The sequence below is a fragment of the Musca domestica genome, unplaced genomic scaffold (genome assembly GCF_030504385.1).
Source record: "Musca domestica strain aabys unplaced genomic scaffold, Musca_domestica.polishedcontigs.V.1.1 4, whole genome shotgun sequence".
NCBI classification, from domain to species: Eukaryota; Metazoa; Arthropoda; class Insecta; order Diptera; family Muscidae; genus Musca; species Musca domestica.
This window is the reverse complement of record NW_026712328.1, coordinates 24,680,739-24,704,480: the sequence shown is the minus strand read 5'-3', so window position 1 is coordinate 24,704,480 and position 23,742 is coordinate 24,680,739. Positions and strand designations below refer to the sequence as shown.

The window sequence follows — 23,742 nt, the reverse complement described above, 5'->3', positions numbered from 1 at the left end:
AATCGGACTCTTAAATCACATTTTATAAGATTTGTAATTATTCAAAATTTTGACCCTTTGTGGGGGAGGTACTTGATGGAGTTAACCGATATTGTCCATTTTTGCACCTGAACAAGCACTGACGCAAATATTAGGATTTGCGAAGTTGGAGCAAAATCGGATTATCGTTTCTCTTTCTGTGCAGAAAATATATATTTTTGGAAATTTCGAACTTTTGTGGGGGAGGTACTAGAAGGAGTGGACCGATATTGCCCATCTCCGAACTCGATCTGAGTTTGACAAAAATATTACGATGTACTATGTTTGGACCAAATCGGATATTCCCTTCGAGAGTTTTTGTGCGCACCAGCCAGCCAGACAGACAGACGGACGGACATCGCTAGATCGACTCCAAATGTACTGAAACGGATTTGGTTCAAAGAGACCAAGGTCAAAAACTGTTATTTCGACTGGGCACGTTTTGACCATTTGATATGGTACCCTCTCTATCCATATGGCTGAGGGTATAACAAATATCATCAAGAAGTGCAGTTTGATAGGTTAAGGTTTTAAATTGTCGATCATCTCAAAAATACTAAATAACTGGAAATATTTAATTTAAGTATTACTCAGTACAAAGTAATACAAAATCTGCAGTACCACATCTTTGTGGTTTGCTGTTTACATACATTCGTACGTACGTACATGCAAAGAGAATAAATAGTATACATTTATATAGTAAAATAGCATATTTAGTAATATAACAACTATTTCGTTAATATTCATAATTAACAAGTTTACCGAGAGGTAATTAAAACTTCAGTTTCTTCTCGTTTCGTTTCTAATGAGGATATTTGTTAATGTTTCAAATGTATATATAAATGTTTATATGTATGTATGTAAGTTTATTTCCAGGTATTCTCCCTCCACATGTTAAAAACAAAAATTGTTTTGGCTTTTTTATGTTTGTGTTGTTATTTTTTCTTTCAACCCTCTATCTTGTACCGGAAAGCAAACTAAATTATTCCACTAGATTTGCTCATACTATTGAGTCAGTCACTGATTGTGGGTCGATTTGCTTGTTGAAAGGAATTTCCTCGAAATAATAGAAAGGAAATCAACATTTTCTTCCTGTCAGAACGAATATTGTGACACACTACTTGGGCACCAAAAACAAGATCGGATCGAACTTTTAATACCCTCCACCATTGGATAAAGAATACATTTTTATATAAAAGTATATGGATTCAAAGTGTTACACTTTAAACAACAAATACCAGTAAGACCTTTTGGATAATGCAGTTAATCTTTTGAAAAAAAAACCATACCAAAACGGGCATTTATAGAAAATTTTATACTAAAAGGATTACTTACTATCTATTGCAACTCTTAAATACCAAATTTGAAATATTTTCGTGGATTATCAAAATAACGAAGAAGGAAACGATATAGACTCATAAATATTTTGGAGGATCCTTAGAGAATCAATTTTTGAGTCGTTTTATAGATATCCGTTCGTGTGTGTGTCTGTCTGTCCATGTATTTTTGTTAACAAAATACTGGTTGCATTTATTGGTGACATTTCGTACAAATCATTTGTTTGGCCCAAGCACGAGCCCTATTGAAATGGCTGGCAACAATGTCAAATTTGGTGGAAATCGGGTCCGATATATCTGTAGCTTCGATACATATTGTTCATCCGATTTGTTATTTTAGTCCCCCACAGCAGTAATATGCACTCCACAACAACCATATTTGGGAAAAGATAGCTCAGAAATACTCTTGACAAGTTTTATCGAGATCGGTTCAGATTTAGATATAGCTTGCATATATATCTTTGTCCGATTTTAGGTTTATTGTGCACTAAATGGTTAATATCGGCCTAAAATATCTTTCATCATATACGACAGAATTTAGCCTAGGAAAAAGGTCAAATTTTAAATTTTATGAAAATCGGTTCAGATATTGCTATATTTCGCATATATATTTCATCCGATTTTGTATTAAAGGCCCTCACACCAGTAAAATGCACTCTACAACAACAATATTTGGTGTCAGATATCAGAGAGCGAATACAAATACCTCTGCTAAATTTTAGAGAGATCGATTTAGATTTTGATGTAGCTCCCATATATTTCATCATCCGATTTCACATTTATTGTTTAATATCGGCTCAAATGGGATATGTTTTTAGGAAAATCGGGTCAGATATAGCTATAATTCCGATATATATGTTTCAATCTAAGGGTTCTCAAAATCGAGAGACATGAATACCTCCGTCAAATTTAGTGGAAATTTATTCTGAGCGGGATATACCATTATTGTTCCTTTCGCTTTCAAATTATTATGAAGTATGATAAATTCTTGGGCAGCACATAAATTCCCAGGTAGCTTTATAAAATTTGCATAGTGATGTATGGTATTATAAAGGCGGGTGGTAGCCTGTACCCAATATCATTGTTATGGAGCTCTTCTTACGGCTTTAGGTGACCTAAATATCAAATCGGATGAAACATATATGTAGAAATTATATGTATATCTGAACCGATTTTCAACAAATTCGAATTCAGTCTGTGCTATGCCTGCTACATGAACAGACGGACGGCTGGACAAAATCGGTGAATAATGTCGCTAAAATCATCAGAATTCGAATATCGGGATGTACCATTATATGAGGCTACACGAAGACGTGGACCTGCACAGACAATTTTTTGTCTTAGGCTGTAGTATCCATTCGAACTTCAAAAACCAAATTTGAAATAATTCCGGTGAATAATGTCGGTAAAATCATCAAAATACCGAATATCGGGAGGTACCGTTATAAGGGGGCTATATGAAGACATGGACCTCCACAGACAATTTTCTGTCATGGGATACTACCATTACGAACATCAAATACCAAATTAGAAACAATTCTGGAGAATAGTGTCGCTAAAAACATGGACCTACATGGATTATTTTCAATACCAAAAGTCCTGCAGACATAATATGCATTTGAGTAAAATTTGTTCAATCTACTTCATTTCGTTCGGAAGCTAGAGGGATTTTCACAGACGGACAGACATCGCTAAATCGACATAGAATGATCAAGAATATACATACTTTGTGGGCTCTAAAATGTATATTTCGAGGTGTTAAAAACGGAATGACAAACATAATATATCCTCCATACTATGGTGGAGGGTATAAAAAATGCACAAATACATAACAATGTGGTATAAGGTGAATGTTACAAAAATCATGATAATTCCATCCTCCTTGCTTCCTCCTGGGTAGGGTACTTGAAAATCTCTCATTAGATACACTAATTAACTGCAATAAATTCTCTACAAACAAAATAAGTTTCACAAAAGGTGTTGCATGATTTTCATTTATACGGTGGAATGGAAACACGGGTTCATCGTGTACGGGGATTTTAGCATTTTCATTGCTTTAATAACAACTTGCATACACAAGCACCATATACCCACACAAACAAACATATTTATCTGCAATCAGATGCTTCATTTGATTTGGAATATGTTCAAATACTTAAATGTGGGATTTTACCCCTATTCAAAGAATTTGTGTGTTGGGGCGTGTAGAAAAGTTTTAGTGTAAACGCAAACATTTAAACGTGCACACAATTGAAATAGAACCAATACTAAACAACTAATTTTACGCGGAATTCTCTGGTACTTCTTTGCTTAGAGCGTGGAAAAAAGTTTCCAATTTAATGCCATAATTAATTGTGCTATTGTTCTTTTTTGTGTGTGTTACGTTTCACATTTCAAAAGTGATCAATAAAGTGGCTAATTGAGTGACGCTGTCATATTTCTCATCTACATAAATAACATTTAATCCCCTTAGTGTCATTACCGAGAATTCTACATATTCTTGGTAGAACTTTTACAATTAACTTTTACGATATGCACATTAGCAAAACACATTCATGAAATTATGAATGTATTTGACTTTTGACACTTTGAGACAAACAAAATCCATTTGACTTGGCCGAAATTGTTGTTGCTCTTCTTTATTAGGTTGGGAAACTATAAACATTCCAACTAAATGTATTTAAAAATTTGCATCTCATTTGGCAATTGTTTGCAATTCACTTTCGAAAGGCTATTCGAATCACATTGAGTATACCGAAAATAGGATATGTTGAAGTACATGATGAGACGCTAAATTATATGAGATTCAGTTGAATAATGTATGGGTGTTGAGTCGACCACTTATGTATATCAGTTTATTACCATTCCTTGTAAAACTGAGGGGAACCTAACCGAACTGCAGAACGTCGGAAAGTACAGGGTGATATAAAAAAACTGCAACAAAGTCAAACGCCATAACTTTTTTTACACTTTAGTGAATGAAAGCAAAAAATGTCGGAAATCGCATCAAATTTTAGAATAAGTTTAGATTTGTTCGAATTGGTCACCTTTGGCACGAATTATGGTCTTCAAACGGCTAATGAAATCGTCACATGCTGCCCGAATGTTGCTCTGCGGTATTATAGACCATTCCCGGCGAAACGCTTGCTTGAGGTGATCGACACTTAGGTATTTTTTAGTGCCAACCTTGCTTTCCAAAAAAAACTCCAGACACAATAGTCCAACGGATTGGTGTCCCGAGATTTTGGTGGCCACTGTGAGCTGGAAATGAAGCGAGGAACCTCATTTCGTAACCATTCTTGGGTGGCGCGTGCTGAGTGCGATGGAGCTGAGTCCTGTTGGAATGTCCAAGGTCTGGGGCTAAAATGTTTGCGTGCCAAAGCCTTTAGTACATCATCCAGAATATTTTCGCGATAATATTTGGCATTTATTCTAATGCCACGGTCGATTAATACGAGCGGAGAGAGACCATCGGCTGTTATGACGGCCCACACCATTACCATGGCCGGCGCTTGAATTCTGGTGGCCTCTTTGGCACATAAAAACGATTTTTTTGTTTGTTTACAAACTGCTGGACAATGAATATTTTCTCATCGGAGAAAACAAAATTCGACAGTTCACCTCTTTCGGCCAAGCGAAGCAACTCTTTAGTTCTTTTGAGTCTATATATGTTAATGAATTTAAACTATACCGTTAGAAGGTGTGTCTAATATCATGAGAATATTAGGAAACATGGACTTATGTAGGCAATGTTCTGCCACAGCAAGTAGAACCCATTATGAACTCCAATTACCAATTTTAATATCGGAAGCTACACTTATATGGGAGTTATACGAAGGCGTAGACATATGTAGCCCATAATCTGCTATAGGGGGTAGAACCCACTATAAACTCGAAATACTGAGCTTAAAACTATTCCTTCAGAAAGGGTGTATAATATGATCAAAATCCCGAATATGGGGAAGTACGGTTATATGCGGTCTAAATGCACTCCAAATACCATTATGACCCATTATGCACTCCAGGTCCATTATGCGCTCCAAATACCGAATTTTAAACACATAAATAATCAAAATGCCGAATATTGGGAGGTACAATTATGTGGTGGCTATACGAAGACGAATTTGACCTGACAAAAGATAACTTTTTTCAAAATTTTAGCTTCCTATCACATGTCGTTTAGAATCAAACTTGATTACAACAGGCGGGCGGACATGCCTTTATCGACTTAGCTGATGTTCTTTCGAGTTCATTTTCGAAATGTCATACAAATACAGGCTATTAATCTTAACTGATTTTCATCAAAAATACGAAAATGTTCAAACGCAAAGATTTTAAATGCTCATTTCCCAGAGAAGTAATAAATTAATCGAATTGTGGAACGAACTTTTTTGTTGAAAATTATTTTTTAATTTGTATTCCAATATTTTGAGGGATTTGTTCATTCTAGTCAAAAACCTTTCAGGGCTACAGAAATTTTTCCGCAAAGGTTACTTTTTAAATTCTTGCACCTTTTTATGAAAAAGTTATGTTTTACTATTAAGATTTGTAACTAAGAACATATTGCGAACTCTAAACTTAACTTAAAACTCTCAACTTCGAAAAAATTCCATTGAAAAATGCAGAGTATCGGGAGGTATATGGATCAATATGGACAGTTCTTTTCAAGAATTTTTTGTCCTTGGAAATATTAATTGGAGATTAACAGCAAATTAGTTTAAAAATATGACTACAAACCCAAAATTTACTTTAATCGGGACACTTTTTCTATTGCAAAAATTCAACGAACTTAAAATCCAGTTGGGTAGAATTTTGACCACTTACTTCATTCCGTTCAAAAGTTAAAGTGATTTCCACAGATGGTCATGATTAAATCGGCATAGAATCTTGTGTTTTTAAAAATAATATTTATATATATACTTTGTGGGGTCTCATTGCTTTTTTTGAAGGGTAACCAAGGGTATAATATAATACGGTTACGAAGCGGATAGTATAATAAAACTGTGATACAAATCTTAAAAAAGTACAGACTTCTTCCAATGTTCCAATTCTGGTTTGTGCCCACAGATGACGAATATGCCTTTGGGTCTTCTGCGTCACTTCGAAAATTGATTTTATAATGGTAAATATAGATAAAAATTCTAGTCAACTATAAACGTGCATAACTTCTATTTTTAAAAACGGATATCTATTATTATTTATTTTTTTTCTTTGAAAAAGTTATATCTCGTCTCTTTCTCAACCGATGATTTGATTTTTCCATTTTTTGAAAGCTCATGAAAATCCCTTTTCAGATAAGTAAATAAAATTACTGTTAGGCATCTGCTTTGCTGTGTAAAGCACGAAGAAAATCGTTTTTTCTGTTTTTTAAAGGCATATTCGTCATCTGTGGGCACCCATAAACCAAATTGGAACATTAGAAGAAGTTTGATTTTATATACTCCATGTTGAAAAGTAGGGTATATTAACTTTTTCATTCCGTTTGTATCATCATTATTAATATTTGTCGTAGACCCCATATAGTCCGTCTGACAACACATTTGTATTGTGTCTAGGATGGTTGGTATTGAAAATGAGATATATCGGTCCACGATTTGGTATAGCCGCCATATACCGGTACCTCCCGATATTCGGTATTTTGATGATTGTTGACACATTTCTCCACGGGTTTGTCCAAAAATTTGTATTTGAAGGTCATAATGGGTTTTAGCTCCGGTGGCGAAACATAGTATGTATAGGTCCACGATTTTGTATGGCCTCGATATAATGGTACCTCCCAATATTCGGTATTTTAATGATTTTCGCTACATTTTTCCACGGGTTTGTTCAAAAATTGGTATTTTTTATTCGTAATGGGTTCTAGCTCCTATGATAGCACATTAAATATTTAGGTCCACGTTTTCCTATAGCGCACATATAACTATACCCACCGATATACGGTATTTTGATAATCCTAGTCACATTTACCAACGATATTGTTTCAAATGCGGTACTTAAGAAGGTTTAGTAGATGATAATCCTTGAAGTTTAAAATGGTCTATAAAGGTTCCCGTTTTGGTATGATGTGGCCATACGGCACAACGGCCTCAACCACTTTATGGGTTTTTGAAAAGTTTAACGACATTATCCAAACGGTCTTACTGATATTTGTAGTTTAAAGTGGAACACGTTTGAATTCAGATGCTTTTATAGAAAAATGTTTTCTTTATCTTATGGTGGAGGGAGGGTATTAAAAGTTCGGCCCGGTCGAACTTAATTTTTTCTCTTTGAAGATTTGTATTACAATGTAATTAAATACTATGAGTTTCTGGGGTACATTTAAGAAACTCATTATTTGGTAATGGGAGTTTTAGCTCGATTTGTACCTTTAGCCACAAGGCTGAAAATATAATAAAACCCCTCCAATGCCACAGTACCAGATTCTTAAAGTCAGAGGAAATGCCAAACTTGTTTACGTTTTGTTTTCTATTTGTTTATCTTCCACACTATGATAACAATTTCAATAAGTAATTTAATAGGTACTGATCAGCTGTGAGTACCTATTAATTGTTCAATATTCTATTATTAATTAATTGTTCAATATTCTATACGATAATGGATGGCAGTAAATCAAGGGGTCATATATTTGAGGAAATAGACACAAAATCTGCTTTAAATTGTATATTTGATTTTATTTTTGAATTTATTAAGTGAAAATTGAATGAAAGTGGGTGGCACTGTTTTACTCATGATAAACATATAAGTTTGCTCTCAAAGTAAACCAACCCCACCTTATCTTAATGAATCAATTAATTGGTTCCCCTCTAAAAGTCCATTCAAATCATTTGTTTAGCTCTACACAATAATGATAAAACAATGGATTTGTTCTCACGTGAATATGTACATAAATACATGCACTGTGCCGTACATGTGAGTACATTTTTGGAGCTCACAAGTTATAAAACGCTATCTGGAATAGAGGCAAACAAACGCCAAAACAAACTCAAACTGTGGTTCTCCAAAAAATTAGTTGTAATGCGACATTCACGAGCAATATAACTCGCTATTGACGGCGCATTGAAAGAGACTAAAACGGTTGCGATAAAAATCAATTCTAACAACAACAAAACAAAAAGCCACAAATCGGCAAAAACAACTGTAAAAAGTAGTATCACTTAAAATTCATTTCAAGTATTTTATAGTAAATAATTTTTGTTTCTAAATTACTGCTAAATGTTAATGAAAACCTATTTCGTTTTTTCTCGTTTATTTTGTTTTCATGAATTATTGAAACCTATGACGTATCCTTGGCACTGACATTGAATTGTATGAATCATTTCGTCTGTGCGTTCGTTCGTGTCGTTGTGTATGTGTGTGGTGTAAACAACCAACAGCTGTTTTATTGCCTTAGCTTTGGCAACACTGTGCTCAGCCGGTACAATTGCAAATCGTCCCACATTTCCGGTCCAAACAAATCAAATCCAACCGGGTAGTAAATCGCCAGGAAACAGAGTCATGCATTCAGCGTTTGCCAATGCCGGTCGTGCTCCTGGCCTGGAAATCTGGAGAGTTGAGGTAAGTGTTTTCTGAGTTAAGTTTTTCTTTTTCATGCTTTCAAATGTATTGAATTAGATGATGTGTCATAGCTGACGCATGCCTATATTGAAATTACCATTTATAGTGGTGGTCATGGTGGTTTCTATTCTATTTATTTTGAATTTGTGGTGAAAATTATAATCATACTTATTATAATCTCCACCATACTAAGTAGGGTGCATTACGTTGGTTATTCCGTTTGCAAGATTTGAATTTAATGTAAAACTGTTGTGATTTAAAACTAAAATAAAACAAGTAAGCAAGGATACCCTACAACACTACAATATGTTAGAGGCATCTTTATGTCCAAATCCCTTTTGGAAGATTTCGCTTTTGAAATTATGTTACGGAGCATTGCCTAGATATTATCCTTAGCATTTGACCAGGGAAATTTGCCCAATATTTACGCACTCCGCCGTGCTGTTAGTTGTTGTGGTCCATTCCACAGCTAAATGTTATTCAATGGTCATCCAAAATGCTAGAATTCTTCCCTGTCAATTACTCTCTTCTCAGGCGTGTCGATTGGCTTCAATTGTGTGATTAGGAATTTTTTTCTCCTGTTGGTTCATTTGAACTCCTAAATATTTTGCGATCATCTCCAAATGCAAAAGGGCCCCTCTTTATCTCTAAATGTAGATTCATCTATATGATTTGCTTGTCTTCGATATTTGGCTATATTCGTCAATGAAATCAGCATATAACGCTAGAAGTTCGCCATTTTGTGTATTTTGGATATCGCCTGTTTTTCAGCGTTTCGATAGAATGGAAATGTTGTTTTTTTCACACAAAATTAGTGTTCCACTCTACCCGCTGTCCTAAACTCGAACTTCATGCGGGATTTCGTGTCCTATGGTTTCTATTTTTGACTTTTTTAACGGCTGCGAAATTAGGCACATTTTTAGTTGTTGCCCCATTTCAACCCATAAATATATTGCGGATATCTTTGAAAACAATAGGCCTAGCTCTTCTGAGCCTAACCCTACCCTTGTAAAAATTTTCGTGAGGATCGGACGATAGTTGCAATCTGTTTATAATAACTACCCCAACACCCCCCCCCCCCCTATGTTGTAAGGTGAAAAATATTACAACATTATATTACAAAAAAAAAAAAATATTACTTCAATATTATAAGTCAAACTGAAAAAATTGCATGCGATGAAAAAAGGAACAATAAAAAAAGTCGCACAATACTACAAAATCTATATTAACATCGTTATTGTCATATTTTTATGCGATTTTTTTTAAGATTTTATTCTTGTATGAATTGACAAAATTTGTCAAAATCGGTGCAGCCATTCTTGAGATATAAGCATTCATCCCCTCCCAGTGTATATATACATTGTATATATTTCGCTACATACATCCGATATATTTACTATCGGCATCTACGTAACGGTCAAAATTGACCTGTTCGTTTATTTTCGATTTCACCGGGTTTAAAAAAATATTCGCGGTTTAATGGAAAATTTAACTTCTATTTAACACAAATTTTAAGGTATATTTCACCCACTAAATATTACTCGATGTCCATAAAAATTGGAAGATTTCTGCCCAGCCCTAAGCTCTAGCCCCGTGCTAACTTCTGCATCAATTGATCTATAATTGCGACCTGTAGAGCAACTGCAAAATCAGATTTTTTTTTAAGTTTTTTGTCCATTTCAACCCCTAAATATTATGCGATCATCCAAAAGCAATAATCTTCTATTCTGGTCCTAGCCCCACCTCCATTCCAAATTTCGTGAAGATTGGGCCATAATTGCGACATGTAGAGTGAATACAAATTAACATGGACAGACGGAAGGACGGGCATACATAGGTAGATCTACACAGCTCGGCGAAAAAGGAAGATCCATATATACTTTCCTATGTGGGAAACCAATATTTCGAGGTGTTACATGATTTTTGGCTCAATCAAACTTATGCACATAGTGTTGTAGGGTATAAATAGACAAAAATACCCTTTTGGTGACTTGATGGTTTGGGTTTTGCATTTCAATGCGTTCAAGTTGCCGACGGTACTCACTACTTGGTAATGAGGAAAGTAACTTTTGTTCTTTATATTTTTATACCCTACAACACTATGTGTTGGGGGTATTATAAGTTTGATTGGGCCAAAAATTATGTAACACCACGAAATATTGATTTCCCACATAGGAAAGTATATATGGATCTTCCTATCTCGCCAAGCTGAGTCGATCTAGCTATGTATGTCCGTCCGTCCGTCTGTCCGTCTGTCCGTCTGTCCGTCTGTCCATGTTAATTTGTAATCACTCTACAGGTCGCAATTATGGCCCGATCTTCACGAAATTTAGAATGGAGGTGGGGCTAGGGTCAGAATAGAACCCTATTTCTTTTGGAGATGATCGCCAAATGTTTAGGGGTTGAAATGGACCAAATACTGAAAAAATGTCGGATTTTGCAGTAGCTATACAGGTCGCAATTATAGACCAATCGACGCGGAATTTCGCATGTAGCTAGAGCTTAGGGCGGGGAAGAAGCCTACCAATTTGGGTGGTCATCGGATAATATTTAGCGGGTAAAATAGACCATATCGTTTTTGTTGAAAAAATTTAAAATTTTTCATTAAACCGCGAATATTTTAAATCCCGGCGAATCTTTACATTGATGTTAAGGTCCAAAAAATCGAATATATAGCAAATATATGCGATATATATGTCTATCAAAGAAGATATGCTTGAAAGATCTCATATATGTCGAGAACGGCTGAACTGATTTTGGCAATTCTCATTAATTCAGAATGGCCTCTTGACAGGAAAGAAAAAAAATCTAAAAAATCGCATAAAAATATCTCTCTAAAGATGAAAATATTGATATTGTAAAATTTTCTCATATTTTTCAATTTTTGTCATATTTTTGGCATATTTTCATTTTGAATTAAACATTTGGTAATATTTCTACAGCTAACAAAACTAAGTAGTTAGGATATCAGGAAATCATATACAGATCGCATTTATGGCCCGATCCTTACGAAATTTTGCATGGGGATAAGATGAGGGTCAGAATAGAAGCCTACTCTTTTTGGAGATGATCGCCATATATTTAGGGGTTGAAATGGACCAAAAAACTGCAAAATTGTCAGGAGGTCGTAATTATCGCCCGATCCTCACGCACATTTGAATGGGGGTTACCGGACATTGCAAAAGCCAAGCAGTTTTGGATGGCCATCCAAAAATATTCAATGTGTGAAGGAGTTTGCCAACTTTTGTAGACAAAATACGAAAATGTCCATTCCAGTGACTTTTTGGAGAATTCACAAATACAGGAAAGACGCACTTCTGACTATTTCGTTAACGCTGATTTCGTTGAAGAATATAGTCAAGTGTCTGTATCTCATATAGATGCGTTTCAGTCAAAAACCATTTTGCCATTTTTGAGAGATTATAGGTCTTTGGGAAATATTGGTTCAAAATCTAGGAAGATATCTACCAATAAATTGGAAATGAGCAAATTAGTTTAAGTTGCTATTATTTGAACATTAGAGAACGAAACCTGATTGTTTTCTTTTATTATTTGTCACAATATCTTGTGGAATTCTTTCGAGTATCTCGCCTATATAAACTGTGTCGTTTATTATAGTGTTGTAGGGTATTCAACGGTCGGCCCCGCTCGACTGTAGCCTTTGCTTACTTGTTTATAAATAACCCATACATTTCAAGCTATCGGTATTGCATACAGCTCGCAAGATTTTGCTGGGTTAGCTCTCAATTTTCCTACGTTCGTTCTCTTAGGCTTGTTGTTGGAACCTACATAAACAAAATATAAACTTTTTTCAGACTTCCAAAAAACTTACGTGATTTTGGTCAAAGAGTGAAACTTACTCGAATTCGAGCGAGTGGGCGTAGAAAAAATTACGCAAAACAAGTTAAAAAGCAGTAAGTTCGGCCGGGCCGAACTTTGAATACCCTCCACCATTTGGAACGAATTGGAAAATAAAATCCAGTTTTCAGTCTTAGGCTGTAGTATCCATTTCGAACTTCAAATACCAAATTTGAAACAATTCCGGTGAATAATGTCGCTAAAATCGTCAAATCGCCTGACTACAGAAAAAATAAACATATGTGCAAAAGAGAAATATACCACTTTTCTCCCTATGCATCAAAGCCATTTAAAGATCTCACTCTAAATTTTATTCTCTTATTTTCGCGCGTTCTCTCTCTCCAGAAAAAGTAACCAAGATTGTGAAGATAGCTTTAACAAGTTTACCATTAAAATAATTGCCATCATTGCCATTCAGACAGCCACGATGTAAATCCTCAGTAGTGTGCAACACGTTGCAGTAACATTGAATGTGGAAAAAAGAGGAACTGGGACACATGATGCACACACATATGTATGAGAGCAGGCGAACGCATACGGGCGCACATCCTGGACGCTTACAAGGCATTTAATAAAGCTGGTCGACCACCACATCAGGACATTACCATTGCAGTAAATCGGATTTTAACAATAAATACGCGAAAATGGACATAAACAACGATCAGACTGCAGAGGACAACCAAAAAAATAACCAGCAGCGAATACATTTAAGGACATTGACAGTGAACGCAGAACCAAAAAAGAAGAAGAAAAGAAAACGTATATTTTTTTTGGTGTTGGAGAGTGTCGTTTTTTTCGCGTTTCGGTCATCAAGAATCCATGGTCAGCAGTCAGTTTAATAATTTACTAAAGTTTTTTTTCGCCTTTGGTTTTTAATTTTTTACTTCATTTTAATGGTCACTTAATGTCCTTGTGTGTAAGTGTGTGTGTGTGTGACCGTGTCTGTGTGTTGGGTACTTTGCATGCATGCATTAATGCAGAAAAATAGTCCACATCAGTATAATGTAATTGTTTACATGTGTGCCACTCAACAAACGCTTAAGGATATCCGTTACGGAACGTCCTTTTGCCACACACACACACACATACATTATACCGAACCCCCCCACTCGTACGTGAAGATTATCTGAGAGACCTAAGAGATACATGACATTATCCGGATATAAATCTTTAGATTTGCAAACAACAAAAACGTTGACTATTGACTGCAACATTCTTCCAGTCAGGAAATAATCATACATGAGTAGAGATTAGGGATGACCAGATGTGATTTTTTAAGGGTTGTTTAAATGTTCATATCCAATATCATGTATTATTAAAGATTGGATATATCGTAATATTTCTAGACTTACACTATACCACACAAAAGTCTTTAACTATGTTTCCGACATCGCAGCAGGAGAGAAAAAGACGCGTGACTATCCGTTATTTCCTATCCCATCAACTTTTGCTGTTATGTCCGGCAAAAGTTTGGGTCCTTCAAGTCCAAAAAAAAGATTTTGTGAGAGTCATATAGCTATTATTATAAAGTACATAAAATAAGTAAAATTTTATCTTCAAGGTTAAAGTTCCCAAGGTCGAAGTATTTATATTTGTTCTCGGCATCTGATAGGAAACCGTTTAAAATCCAACAATTGATCCACAAAAAGCAGCCAAGCTCAGCGGGCCGAACTTTTATACCCTCTATCATTTGCAAGAAATTTGAAAACAATTCTGTCGGAAAATACCGCTTAAACGAAAACCGTTATATGGGGGCTATACGAAGACGTGGTCCTGCATAAGTAATTTGTGTCATAGGCTGTAATAACTGTTCCGAACTTTATATACGAAATTTGAAACAATTCCGGTGAATACAGGGTAAGATGAAGAAGCTGCTGCTGTCATTTCTAAGCTGTTAAAATTATTCCAGTGACAGCTCATTATATTGTTTACAAGCGTACAAAAGCATTTTGGTGAGAATTTTCAGAAAAATAAATCTTTTGCGTATCGCACCTTCGCTCGTTACCGTGATACTGTTAGGGTAGCCCGACGTCAAGGAAGTGGACGGAAGAAAACAGCAACATCAGCAGAAATGGTTCGACTTGATCGAGACCTGCGTCGCAGTGGCCGAAAAATGTCTCGTGAGCTGAACATATCGCAATATTCCATTCGGAAAAATTCTGAAAAATTAAGTCGGGGTAAGCCATTGAAATTCCAAAAAGTGGAAGAACTTACACCGCAACAGAAAGAAAATAGACTCAAAAGAGCTAAAGAGTTGATTCGCTTGGCCGAAAGTTGTGAACTTTGGTTTTCTCCGATGATCGCTCTCCGCTCGTATTAATCGACCGTGGCATCAGAATAAATGCCGAATATTATCGCGAAAATATTCTGGAGGGTGTATTAAAGCCTTGGGCACACAAACATTTTGGCCGCATACCTTGGACATTCCAACAGGACTCAGCACAATCGCACTCAGCACCACCAAAGAATGGTTACAAAATGAGATTCTTCACATCATTTCCAGCGCACAATGACCACCAAAATCTCCGGATACCAATCCGTTGGACTATTGTATCTGGAGTATTTTGGAAAGCAAGGTTGGCACTAAAAAATACCAAAGTGTTAATCACTTCAAGCAAGCGCTTCGCCGGGAATGGGCCAAAAAGCCACAGAGCAATATTCGGATAATGCGTGTGACGGTTTCATTGGCCGTTTGAAGGCCATAATTCGTGCCAAAGGTTACAAATTCGAACAAATCTAAACTTATTCTAAAATTTAATTCTATTTCCGAAATTTTGTGCTTTCATTCAATCAATTAAAAAAAATTGTAAAAATGATGTCGTTTGACTTTGTTGCAGTTTTTTTTATCTCACCCTGTATTGATGCAAGAGGTTTTCCCTATTGTGCTAATCGGAATCTCACACAAATATTCGTTAACGAAAGTCTAGAAATTACCTTTCCCCGAAAAATCACTTTTACGGTTGTATGAAAATTCAGGTTTTCATACAAAATATATCGTCTATTTAAGTTGACCAACCCCATGCCAAATTCCGCTTCGATTCGTTAATAATTATAACCTATAGATCGATTGCAAAATCAGCAAAAACGTTAGTTATTGATCCATTTTCTTATTGTATTGTAATCTCCTTCTTCTATTCTGACCCTAGCTATCACAACAGGTAAAATTTCGTGAGACTCGAACCTCAAGACCTGTGGACTGATTACATTTTTAAAATGGGCTAAAGCGTACACATTGCTAGAACGTCTCTGCCCGACGATATGATTATCGTTTGTGTGGGTATTAATATTTCGAGTTCTTATAGACTTACAATACCCTCACAACATAGTGTTGTATGGTATAAATATCATAATTTGGATGAAATCCCTGTTTTAATGTCATCATACCCATACACACATAAATATATGTGTGCGTATCTAGGATCTCAACATAAGAATCATGGGATTATACTTTAGTATGGCCTAAGTGCAGTACCGATAGCCAATATGCATACACATTTTCCAACGCTCTGTCCATCAGCCTATCTGTCTTCGAACATAATGATGCCTACAATATGCAAACATATTTACACATTCATGTTATCGACTTGCAGATATTTTGCTACAGATACAATGTCAAACAGATTGAATGCCAGCATTCAAATTAAAAAAAGGTGATACTCAACACATAATGATGTTTCACTGAGCGCAGGATGATGGCATTGCATGGACTTCTCGTCTTCATAATGTGTTTGTTTGCCGAAAAGAAAACCGGAAAAATACCACTTTACACAAAAATACAACATCAGATTTATATTCTACGATTGCAGGGCAGAAACTCAAGGGTATGATGTTCTGGGGGCAAAAATTGCCAAAAGACCTGATTAAAGACTAATTTAAGGCCTGGTTTTTATATTTAATATACCGGTTAAAGGCATTTCTGTTGGTGTCGCGCCCCTGAGATGTCGATGTAGCATTAATTTCTGTACATACAGATATATACGTATGCATGTTGACCACATAATGAGTGATTTTGTTTTAAATATACATATGTTTATTAGGGTATGTCGAGGTGAAATATTTTCCATCCTCCTAAAATATTTTTTATTTAATTTATCACAGCACCCTAATACATAAATATACACAAATTATCCATTAGCATTCACATAGGGCATTTGCAAGTGAAACTTAATTATTACAGTCATGAAAATAGTTTTTATCCTTCGAGAGTATTTTCGTTGATTCCTGTCCTTATATGCAGAACAAAATCCTTTCACTTTTTTCCAATTCTTCAATTAAAGGGTAGCATAACACTATTTTATATTCAAATTTGGAACTGATCAGAATACTTGAAGTAAAGTCGAGGGATTCAACTTCAAAATGCATTTTACAGTTTCTTAAGTCTTATTTTATTGTCATTATTTCCACAACACCCTAATATATAACTACATATAAATTGTCCATCAGCATTCACATCCTTATACAATATCAACGTAATTGACGTAAATGTGACTGGATTTTATAAGCCTTAAAGCAAATGATGAGTAGTAGGAAACAAAAACAACAGCAACCAACTATAACCAGGAAAAAACATCACCATTATGATCATCATTATTATTGGCCACATCATTATCATGGTAGATATACTTTGACTATACAATTATGGCCAGGGATTTTGTCAAGAACATTTATTAGGGATAGTTCAGAAAATAATTGACAGTTGTTTGGATACCTGAAAGAGGCAAAGTTTTTTAATTAAGGTATTTTATAATCTACCAACTACCGCTAGGTCCAGAAACATCTTCATTATGATCATCATTATCATCAATGGCCACATGGTAGATTTACTTTGACTATACAATTATGGACGGGGATTGGATGAGACCTATGAAATATCAGGAAATACAGCTATTTGGGGCATTAACATAAAGTTAACCTACAGGGTTGTCCATATTCGACGGACCCATCTGGCAACGCCATAACTTTTGACAAAGATGTCACATACCGCGTTTGAAGCGTCAGTCCAAGCATATTTTTACCATGAACCAATACACACCACGCGAAATAGTTGAAATTTACATTCAACAGAAGAAGTCAATTGTGAAAACTCAACGTGCTTTTAAAACATTAAAAAATGTGAGAAGTGCGTCTTCTAAGAACACCATTAAGCGTTTATACGAAAAATTTTCGACTGGTAAGGCTCTTTCTAATCCGAAGAGGCCATATAAAAGTCGACCAAGGCGATCGGCCGAGAATATCGCTGCCGTACGAGCCAGTGTTGAGAGGTCCCCAAGACCATCCCAAAAACGCCGTTCTCAGCAGTTGGGCATGGCTCGGTCCACTTTACAACGGATTATTCGCATTTGTTCCCGTACAAAATTCAATTGACGCAAAGAATGTTGCCTGCGGACAAGCCTCGTCAATTGGAATGGTCCCAAAGAGTCAGGGGTCCGTCGAATATAGAAAAAATCGGTTTAAGTATATCCTCTGTCAATATGCAAAACCAAATTAAAACAAGTGAAAAAATAGCTAAGTTCAACCGGGCCGAACTTTTGGAAAAAATTTAAAAACTTTTAAAAAAATCGGAAAATTACAACTTAATTGAAAACCGCTATATGGGGACTATACGAAGACATGGCCTTACTTAGGAAATTTTTTGTCATATGCTGTAGTAGCCATTACGAACTTTAAATATGAAATTTGTTACAATTCCGATGAATAATGTGGCAAAAATCATGAAAATACTGAGTATCGGGAGGATATACAAAGACGTGAACCTGCATACGATTTTTTATTTGCCATAGGTTGTAGTACCCATTAAGATCTTCCGATATGAAATTTGAAACGATTCGAATGAATAATGTTATTGAAATCATCAAAATACAGTCTATCGGGAGGTACCGGGCTATACAAAGACGTAGACCTGCAAACGATTTTTTTTGCCATTGGTCGTAATACGCATTAAGATCTTCCAATACCAAATTTGTTACAATTACGGTGAAAAATGTTGCAAAAATCATGAAAATATCGAGTAGCGGGAGGTACCGTTATATTGGGGCTATACAAAGACGTGGACCTGCATACAAAATTTTTTGTCATAGTGGAACCCATTGCGAACTTCAAGTACGAAATTTAAAATAATTCCGGTAAATAATGTTCGCTAAAATCATGAAAATACCGAATATCGGGAGGTACCGTCATGTGGGGGCTATACGAAAACGTGGACCGACATGGCCCATGCCTACTGGTAAACTATGCTCAACGATGATTCAACGATGTCCATCCTGGAGTACAAGCGATGGTTTTGCACAGAGTTTTCTTTTGTGTGCAGGCAGGTCTACGTCGAAGATGGGCTACATCGGTCCACGATATAGTGTAGCAACATCAAGAATACGGTATTCTAATGATTTTCGACACATTTAGCGACGAAATTGTGCGAAATATAATACTTGAAGTTTGCAGTGGGTGGTTTTTCCCCTGCCAGAAAATTTCCTATATATACGTCTACCAATATAATGGTAGCTCTCCATATTCAGTATTTTCATGATTTTAGTCCGATTTAAGATTCCTTGCGTATAGTGTCTTCGGGAATATTACTAATGAAAAAAAGCTGGATTATTTCGGTAGAAAACTTTAACCTTCCCAAAGGGGTCCTTCTTAACCCATTTTTGTACCCTCCACCTTGAAAAGGAGGGTATATTATCTTTGTCATTTCATTTGTAACATCCCGAAGTATTCGCCGTAGACCCCCTAAAGTATATATATTCATAATCAGCATTAAGTTATAAGTCGATTTAACGATGTTCGCCTGACTGTCTGTTGAAATCACGATAAAGTCCAAATTATTTGACGTAGAGCTTAAAACCTTGGCAGAACAATGTGTATTATGTCTAGGATGGTTGGTATTGAAAATCAGATATATTGGTCTACGTTTTAGAATAGCCGCCATGTAACAGTACCTCCCGCTATTAGGTATTTGCATGATTTCCGCCACTTTTTTTTACCGGTTTGTCTAAAAATTTGTATTTATAAGTCATAGTGGGTTCTATCTCCGGTGGCGGAACACAGTATATAGGTACACGTTTTCGTATAAGTCCCATATAACGGTACCCCCGATATTCGGTATTTCCATGATTTTTGCTAAATATCTTCGCGGATTTGTCTAAAAATTGGTATTTGTTGGTCCTATTGGGTTCTAGCTACTTTGGCGAAACATTATATGTATGGCCCCATATAGCGGTACCTTCCGATATTCGGTATTTTGTTGATTTTTGACACATTTTGCACAGATTTGTCCAAAAATTGCTATCTGTAGTTCGTAATGGGTTCTAGCTCCGGTTGCGGAACACTGTATGTGTAGGTTCACGTGTTCATATAGTCTCCATATAATGGTAACGACGTTTTCGTATGGACCCTATATTCTGCATTCTTAAAATTTTAAGAATTTTTAACGGATTTTTTTTCTATATTCGTTCCATTTGGAGGTTATTTTTTTGTAATTTAATCCTTAAGAACACATATTTCATATTGAATTTCGGAATGTCTCATATATACATACTAAAAATCTGCATATATATACACATATGCGACAATTTGGTTCGACTGATTGACAAGCAATACACATGCATTCTTATATGCAAAATCAGTCTCACATTGATTGCTTGATGTCTGTGTAGTATACTGACCGATCTCTACGTAGAAGTGTATCCGTTCGTTTGATTGGTTGTCCATTGGATTTGCTCGGTTTGTCAGTGAGACTCTGCGAATGACTGCACTGTCTGATGCTGCTTTGGCCGGCTGTTATCCTTGCATTCCACAGAAAAAAATATTGCTACAAATAACATTTCCCATATCATACTCATATTATGTCGTATTTATTTAACACCATAATATCCTTATTTATTATAAAATCCCCATAAAATTATTTTTAATTTTATTTTGACAATATTTAAAAAGAGCTTAAATATGAAACTTAACGAAAGCAACACTAGACGAGAGAATGCAAGTGAAGGAAAGATATATGCACTTGAAAGGAATGTATTTTTTTGCTCCAAAAAATGCACAAACTGAATTTTCATACAAAGTCACTTATTCTGGATAGAATTTTTATCCCCAAGGATATGGGGGGAAGTAAATGATGCAGTGAAGAATGCATAGAAAAATAATTTATTGTTAGTAAGATATTAGAATCAATGCGTAGTATTTAATTTTCGGTCGCTAATAACCACATTTGTATACCACCCTTCCAAAGTTCGACGGCTGATGATGATAATTAGCAATATTAATGTATATTTAGTCATCGCATGCCAAAGACAAATTAGAAAATGATTAATCTTGCTTTCATACCAAAATTAATAGAGCCTGTCAAATGTCTTGCGATTTTATAATTGCACTTGACAATTTCTGGTAATACAAGTAAAATGCATGTGTATGCATGATTATATTTTATTGAAAGCTTTTTCTTTGGAATGGCAATATAAAATCTTAATCATACAAACATTTATGTTGAAAAAACATTGATATTTTAAAATTTGAAGATCTTAACTAAAAAGTCAACAAAACATAAATGGTAAGACGAAAAAATTACAACCAACTTCAGACTGCTGTCATTTCTAAGCCACTTGTCCGACAGCTGTTAAAATTATACCAGTGACAGCTCATTATATTGTTTAAAAGCTTACAAAAACATTTTTGTGACAATTTGGCAGAAAAAAAGGTTATTCGTGATGGAATTCAAGCGTGATAGTGTGATTTCTTTATATTTGGCTGGAAAACCACAAGTTGCTATCGTTAGAGCACTCCAGCATTTAAATGTGAATAAATCTTTTGTGTCTCGTACCATCGCTCGTTACCGTGATACTTGTAGCGTAGCCTGACGTCAAGGAAGTGGACGGAAGAAAACAGCAACATTAGGAGAAATGCTCCGAAAAGTAAAGAAGCGACTTGATCGAAACATGCGTCGCAGTGGCCTAAAAATGGCTAGTGAGCAGAACATATCGCAATATTTTATTCGGCAAATATTGAAAAATGAGCTCGGGGTAAAGCCATTGCAATTTCAAAAAGTGCAAGAACTTACACCGCAACAGAAAGAAAATAGACTCAAAAGAGCTAAAGAGTTGCTTCATTAAAGCCTTGGGCTCGCAAACATTATGGCCGCAGACCTTGGACTTCCCAAGAGGACTCAGCACCATCGCACTCAACAGGCGCCACCCAAGAATGTTTACAAAATGAGGTTCCTCGCTTCATTTCCAGCGCCCAATGGCCACCAAATTTCCGGATACCAATCCGTTGAACTATTGTGTCTGGAGTATTTTGGAAAGCAAGATTGCCACTAAAAACTACCAAGGTGTCGATCACCTCAAGCAAGCGCTTCGGCGGGAATGGGCCAAAATACCGTAGAGCAGCATTTGGGCAACGTAATTTTGTCAATCCACGTTACCATCTTTTTGGTTATGTCCATTGCTGGTATTAAGTTTGCAGCCTTTTAATTTGTTGTTTAATTGTAATTAAACCGATGCATTTTTGCGACCATAAGGTGTTAAAGTCAACGACGCCGTTCGACGCCGAGTTTCGATTGGTAAATGGGCGAAAAGGTTATTTTTTATTTTTATTTTATAACTATTCAATGGGTTATTTGGCTCATTCAGCTCCTAAGTTTTTGCTGGTATATTATACATGTTGTGGTTGAATAAGGGAGATGAAGTCTTCAGCTTTACTTTCTGCTGATGTTTGAAGAAATAATCGAAAAAATTAACATACATACCTCTCCCCATATTGACATGAATGGCATGAAGATATAAAAAAAAATGATAAAAATCCTATTGAAAGTGGTGTTTTAATAACAACAACAATAATAATACGCATTCATGCGTATTATAAAAATCAAGTTGCATGCAACATGCCGTAGATTTAATAAGCATTGGGTTTTTGTGAACATGTGTACGCATTTGTATGCACACCTCCGCGCAGTGCATTAATAACACGAGAGAGTAGTTTGGGAATAATCATATGTGCCCATAAAATTACTATTTAAAGAAATTGTAACGAATTAACACTCAATTTTATACATTATAATATTGGCTGCCATATAGCTATTTGTAAATGCTATAGCTAATGGTGTGCTAACAACATATTGTCAGTCAAGGTGTTTTATCATACTACTTCGTGCTTCTTTTTGGCCCCAATTGTTTTTAGATTATTTCTCTCTCTCTCTCACCACAATTGTTTTGTGTGTTTTTTTTAATATTTTGATTAATTGTATCACAAGTGGTTGACTTTTGCATTAAATGAACCCTTGTTGGCAAATTTTTTAATTAGGTATTTATTTAATTTATTAATATGCAATTAATGTAAATATCAGAGAGGGAGAGAGAAAGAGAGCGAACGATTTATACTCATTATGGAAAAGTAAACATCATCAGATGTGCACATTTCTATTTCAATGAAGAATTATTTAGGTTGAAGTGAAAATCTCTCCTTTCAATTGGATTCGGTTAATAATTAACAAATGCGTTTCAACAAACAAAAGCTGTTTTCCAAAGAATTAATTAATTAACTTTGTATACGCAGATACGCATTATATTTAATAATATACTTATCTATGAGATGAACTTTCTAAATACATATTACGTCACTTGCAAAAGAATTTAATGTATTCATTTGTAAACCAGTTAGATGCTTCCTTATTGTATAAATTAACTATTGTTTGCGTAGTTAGTCCGTAGTTTATTTTGCTCTAAAAATGTCTTTTAGATCAATGCTTATTTTCAAGAGCTTAAACCTTTAAAAAAACTGGTAAGGAAAGGAGAAAAGTTGAGTGGAGAACGACAATTTAATACCCTACAAAAAAATCAAAAACCTAAATAAAACTCTATTATTTTCAAAATTTTCAGAATTTATGTAAATATCAAGAATTATGTAAATATTTCCACAGGGTGAGATAAAAAAACTGCAACAAAGTCAAACACCATAATTTTAACATTTTTATACCCTACACCAC

The 23,742-nt window shown here is 35.3% G+C and overlaps 1 protein-coding gene across 3 annotated transcripts in view; it reads left to right on the top strand.

The window, feature by feature from the left end:
* LOC101894545 (gelsolin) overlaps positions 1-23,742 on the top strand; it is an 82,896-nt gene that overhangs the window by 27,898 nt on the left and 31,256 nt on the right. For all 3 annotated transcript variants that reach the window (XM_059126933.1, XM_059126934.1, XM_059126935.1), the window contains one exon: positions 8,729-8,909. In XM_059126933.1, the coding sequence (XP_058982916.1) occupies positions 8,729-8,909 (181 nt within the window). The remainder of the gene's footprint in view (positions 1-8,728; positions 8,910-23,742) is intronic.